Below are 5,989 nucleotides of genomic sequence, written 5' to 3'. Positions count from 1 at the left end.
AACCCAACCCAACCCAACCCAACCCAACCCAACCCAACCCAACCCAACAGGTACATGTCTCATACTGAGATAGGCAACACAACTTCTTAAGTTATATTTGGGGATTATTGCCTGGGGATTTTAGATTAACCTGTAGCAGCTAGACTTTCATCTGACCTTGATTTACTGTACTTTTCTAGACCTGAGTCCAGAAGCATCTTTATCAGATTTATTGTGCACGAGTAGACCAGCTATAAAAGATGGAGATAGATAACCAAGACCGGAGAGAGGAAAACAGCAGGTGTAGTCAGGATTGCAACCTTCATAAGAATGTGATACTTAGGACTGGGCACAGATAATGGGGACTACCTTTACAGCCTGAGGTCTCTTCTCTCTACAAGCTCATCAGGGTGAGATAAAAGAGCACGGCAGCTACAGTGATGCCAAGAGACTAAGACAGGAAGCAGAAGACCATGCAGGCCCCCACCCCACCCTACTCCAGCAAGCAGTTCATCTGAAGAGTTTAGCAACGTGGCTAGGGTACAAGGCCTGGCACCCCAAGCACCCAGCCTCACAGCCCCTACAGCTGATGAAGGCTTCATTCCTTATACGTGCCACTCTTAATTCCCTGAGGCTAGACCTATTTCCCTGTCTCTAATTTTGACGCAGAACTTATGGAATTATGTCTTTTTAAAAAAACAAACACAACTAATGTTTCCTCCCTGTAGTTTTCAAGTCCCGCTCCCCAAGTTCCCACCTACCCTCTCAAACTTCTGACCTGGAACTGGATGGGATGAGCCACACTCCTGGACCTCTGCACCTGCTTCCCATGATCATTGGTGCTTCTCCAGAAACTTCCCCTCCCTCTTGGCCCAGACCCCTTGTGCCCTGTGTGTGCTGCATAGTGAGAGCCTCTGCTCAACATGGTATTCTGATGCTGAAAGCCTTGACATACACATACCCTCAACAATGGCGGCCCAGAGCCTTGTGTGATGGCACAACCCAGCTCCTACTGTGTAGGGAGTTTATCTGGCAGCGGAGGGGGGAAGCATTACACCGGGGACAGGGCCCCTGTTCAGAGGTCGAAGGCAGGAAGCACGCCTGAAAAGAACCAGGATGTGATGCGTCAGAGAAGAGGTGGGAAGTAATGGAGCATGGCAGAAAGCCTGCCGGACATGCCGGTCTTCTCTTGCTCTGGTAAGGTTCTGGTGGGAGGGGTGAACAGCAGCACTCTGGGTAAGCTCCGCTGTATCTCCCCTCTGCAAAACAGCAGACATCTGCACATGATCACACACATGTCATAGTGAGCCTGTAGGAGTCAAAGGATCACTTGTGGACCACTGCTTTCCTCCTTCCACCATGTGGACATCTTTCTGAATGTGCTTAGGGATGCCAAGGAAAAACGTTCTGTTGTTTCATGAGCCAGACTGTTAGGGCTCTTGCAAAGTTTTCTATCCATGCACAGTGCTCAGCAGAGGCAAGAGCGGTAGCAAAGGTGGGCTTGCCGCAGACTTGTTGAAGGAGCAAGCAAACAAGGCTGATCCTTAGTTTTAGAAAGCACGATATTGCATGGTGCGTGTGTTAATTTGTTCACATATTTGTTTTGGGAAATCACAATTCTCACATCTGCCCGATATACATATGTCTTAGGTTATTTATTTAAGCATTCTGATGCTGGGTAGTTTAAGATATTTTAATTTGCTTTTATTTTATCTGCAGTTGGAGTGGCATAGATGAAATGGTTCTTTGGTGCCACAAAAATTTCCCTGGCTAGACACTTCATCACCAGGACACAGAACCAGGGAGACTCAGGAACACACTTGCTTTTACTGAACTAGTAGCGACACCCACCTTAATTTTTCCCCCATCTTTTACGTGACAATTTACTTCTTCTTTCTAGATTCCTGTAAACTTGGGGGTTGTGATCACCTGGCTTTCTCATTTACCAAAGTGACATTGGCTTGCTGCAGTCTGAAAGATGACTGCCTTCCCAATCTATGTAATCTCAAAATTGAACCAATTGTTCCTCCTCCTCCTCGCCTGATCTACTCTCCAAGAAGGGGGAAGGGGTTTTCTCAAAGGATAGGGGCACCATGGACGCTAGGGGCAATGGCCTTACAACTGTTGATAATTGGCAGCACAGTGTTAACTCAGATTTAGAGACATTACTGTCCAGCACCCCAGCACATGAAGAAAATGGCTCAGCGGAGGTTTCTGAATGATTAAGAGCTGAAGCGAAACTGTATCCAGTTCTTTTGAAGTCCGCTGTGGTTGGGCTGCAGAATCGTGGGGAAGGGAGTGGGTCTTGGTGGCTCTTAAGCATCCCTTCCACGGATACATTAAGTATCTGCTTGCTGTGTCTCGCACGCTATTTTAAGCGCTGGGGATTCCATGATGGAGGGTGCAGGGGAGGGAGATCTGTTGTTGTGGAGTTTTCATTCTCAAAATTCAAGTACTTAGCTTAACCATTCTCACAAGCTCACAGCAACCTGAGTAGAAACATCTGGGTCCCCTAAGGGACAGCATCTCCTCACCCTGAGCTCTCCTGAGTGAGGGAAAACTCTTTTCTGCAGCGGAAAGAGGGGAGAGGCAGAAACCTGTCGTGCCTTCCGCCTTCCTCTGCACCGCCAGCTCGCCTGGGATTATTAACAGCCGCCTCGCTGCCCAGTCCCGCAGGCCGCCGGAGGAAGGATCTGCCTCCCGCGCCATCCTCCGAGGAAGGAATGCGGAGAGCTGATGAGAAGCCCTCCCGGGCAGGCGGCGTCTTCTCTCCGGCTAGGGGCGGGGGTGGGGAAGGGGTAGGGGTCGTGCAGCGAGCCGCTCTCCCTTGCCGTCCTATTAAACATTTCAGCCACACGCTCTTTGCAGCTCCTCGGAGGCCACTGCGGCGGCCCTGCCCCGCCCGTTAGCCCAGACAACAGAGCTCCACTGCAGCTTCGGAACCCTGTTCCCTTTCTTCTTCACTTCCTTGTTGCCATGGGGACACACGTCATTTACGTGCCGTGCGTCGCCTTGGAAACGGGGGAGCATCCGCGGCGCTGCCGGGAGACCCGCCCCTGCCGCTCCAGCCGCACTCGCGGGCGCTGCTGGTGGATGGCCGGGGGGAGTCCCGCGACCCACTCGCTGCGGGCCGTCGCCGTCTCGACCCCGATCCGTCTGCCAGCGCCTCTGTGACCCGGGGAGCCTGCGGGCACCCTGCCGGTGGCTGCAGGGAGGACGGCGGGGACCTAGGCACCATCCGGGAGGCGAGCTGGCAGGGCACTTTGGCCCCTGAGCAAGCCCGAGGACGCTGGCCCCGGGACCCTCGACGGGTCTTCGCCCGTCGGCTCTCCTCAGCCCTTCTTGATCCTCCCGCGCCCTCCGCGCGGGGCCGCGCTCTTCCCGTCGGCTCCCCGCCCCTCTAGGGAGCCTAGGTGTCTCTGGGCTCCACCCCGTCCCTCCCGGGACCTCTCCCCCTCCACAACCTTCCCCCACCCTGGAGGCCGGGCTGGACACGACCCAGAGCTGCCACCGCCCGCTTCTGCCACTCCATGGAGGACAGTCTGCTGGAGATGATGACCAAGGACGGCGGCGACATGCCGGCGCCTCTGGAGGTGTCCACGGTGCCAGCCGTGGGGGACGTGCTCTCTGGGGAGTATAACGGTGGCATGAAGGAACTCATGGAGCACCTCAAGGCCCAGCTGCAGGCCCTGTTTGAGGACGTGAGGGCCATGAGAGGGGCGCTGGACGAGCAGGCCTCGCACATCCAGGTTCTGTCGGACGACGTGAGCGCCAACCAGCGGGCCATAGTCTCCATGTGCCAGATTATGACCACCGCGCCCCGCCAGGGAGGTCTGGGCGTGGCCGCCGGCAAGGGGAGCTCCCCGAGTGCTCCCCACGAGCCGGAGTCACCTTCGCCCGGGATCGGGGACGGCGGCTCGCTGGGTCGCGATCCCAATGAGGAGGACGAGGACGACGAGGAGGAGAAAGGGACGCCCAGCCCCGCCACACCCACCAGCCGCTGCGAGCGCGCTGGGAGTCCCTGCGCAGATCTCCTTGGGGAGGATGGGCCACTTGTGGAGCCCCTCGACCTGCCTGACATTACCCTGCTGCAGCTGGAGGGCGAGGCCTCTCTGTGAGGGGGACCCCGCCGGGGCACCGGCTACCCGGGCTGGCTTTGGGTTTCCAAGCGCTTAACGGGGCGGGACTGAGCAGTGCGGCGCCGTGTTCTTCACTCCGAGCGAGGTCCTTGGAGGTCAGGGAGAGAGACTCCCTCGCAGAAGGATCTGTAGGGTGAAGGACTTTGGAAGCCTCGCGAATTCCGCCCAACCATGCATCATAACAAACTGCAGAAAGGTGAGGTTCCCCGACAGGAAGTGCCCATCTCTGGACTCCCATCCATCCCCTTACCTTGCCCTTTTCCCTCTTCCCAGGAAACAGGAGGACCATCGAATTATGTAAATAAACTTCTGCCTTTTCTATTCTGAAAAAGGACTCACCTAGGACTTTGGCAAATAATCTCTATTTACCTAGAAATTAAGGTTTCGGGGTATTCTGTTCTGGCAACAGGAAATTTACCCTTTTGCTGAAATCCCAAGACAATACAGCGCTCTGCGGAAGCCTCTCTCCCTCACAGATCTTTGCGGCTGCCGATTTACGGTAAAGGAAGCTTGAGGGAACTGCAGCCCTAAGGAATCTGGGTGCGTGGGGTCCCCAGGACCCCCCAGGCTGGGAGGAGCTGGCTATGAGCGTGCATGAAGACCCAGTAGCTCAAGCTCTGGCATTTCGCATGCAGAGCGGACCCTGCCCTGTCACCGACTTCATCCGGGACTGCTTTTCCAGTCACCTGGGCCTGGGGAACTAGGCGCCCAGTTCACAGGCTGAGACCTGGGGCTGCTCAGCAACAGCCCAGATTTAGGGGACTTTGAGGAACTCTTGAGGGGAGGGACGGGGAGGGCTGCAGCCAAAACCACAAAAAAACCTGTCTCTTCTGGCTCTACCGGCTTAACCTCAGCTCCTTTTTCTGTCGGTATGTCACTGCCCTCTGCTTTTCGGTGTCGCCTCCATCGCGTCTTGTGTTACCTGTGTCCACTTGTGTAGTAGTGTGTGAGCCCTCAGGGGCAGGGCTTGTGGCTCTAGTATTAGGTTCAAGGGGCTTCAGCTGTGAGCCCCAGGCTCTCCTGGCGCTCTCTCCCCTCCCTTTCCCCCTTCGCCCCACTCCTCAACCAGGGCATGGAGCATGTGGCTGTCCTGAGGTCCCTTAACCGATGTGCCTCCCTCCTACCTTCTGAAGTGGTGACTTTGTGTGCCCTTTCTCTGCTTTCCTTGGTGTCAACCTTAATAAAAAAAGGCGTCATCTCCCCTCTTGCTAATTGGTATTAAGGGGATTTAAGGGCGGGGCTTCTGGGCCAGGTGTGGATCAGGGCTTAGCAGGAAATTTAGGAACCATGCCTTTCCCCCTCTCTCCTTGTCTCCAGTCCCAAAGAGTCAACTGACCTTGTCGTGATTGTGATGAGCATTTCCAGCTCTGCCTGCTCTCCCTTCTTCTCTCCCTGGACCTTGACCTAAAGCGGACCGGGAATCACAGAGGTCTGCATGGAAACACCCAGCTAACAAGAGTTTTTGGTAGCCAGCGCTCCACTTGTTTTCAGTGAAGCATGCCCCCTCATCATCCCTGCCACGCACGGGGGCGGCTTCTGAGCCAGAGCCCTGGCACAGCAGAGTGACACCTGTTCCAGGGAGGGGTGGGAGTCACTGCTCCGGAGGGCTTGCCCAGGGTTTCTGGAGTGGGAGTGACACATCACTGAGGGAACCACTATTACTGCCTCAGGCCTTGGGTGAAGACCACAGCAAGGTGTTCCCTGGAGAGTCAACGCTGACGTCATCTCTAGGCAGCTCCCCTGGGTGAGGGAGAGTTCCTGAGGATGCCCCTGAACAAAGGTTGAGAGCCACTAGGCTGGGTTGCGCTCTCTCTCCCTCTCCTCTGTGTGTGTGTGTGTGTGTGTGTGTGTGTGTGTGTGTGTGTGTGTGT

General features: G+C 55.5%; 1 protein-coding gene across 1 annotated transcript; it reads left to right on the top strand.

The window, feature by feature from the left end:
• Positions 1 to 2,991: 2,991 nt before the first annotated feature.
• Positions 2,992 to 5,319, top strand: Ccdc184 (coiled-coil domain containing 184). Its single transcript, XM_055627050.1, has one exon. It carries the CDS (start codon positions 3,510 to 3,512, stop codon positions 4,095 to 4,097), a length of 588 nt encoding a protein of 195 aa, XP_055483025.1. The 5' UTR covers positions 2,992 to 3,509; the 3' UTR covers positions 4,098 to 5,319.
• The last annotated feature ends 670 nt before the right edge of the window (positions 5,320 to 5,989 follow it).

This window comes from Psammomys obesus, unplaced genomic scaffold (genome assembly GCF_907164565.1).
Source record: "Psammomys obesus unplaced genomic scaffold, mPsaObe1.curated_primary_1811, whole genome shotgun sequence".
Taxonomy (NCBI): Eukaryota; Metazoa; Chordata; class Mammalia; order Rodentia; family Muridae; genus Psammomys; species Psammomys obesus.
This window is presented reverse-complemented; position numbering and strand designations above follow the sequence as displayed.

Coding starts and splice junctions, on each gene's coding strand:
- Ccdc184 (XM_055627050.1), top strand. CDS start 3,510: ATGGAGGACAGTCTGCTGGAGATGATGACCAAGGACGGCGGCGACATG.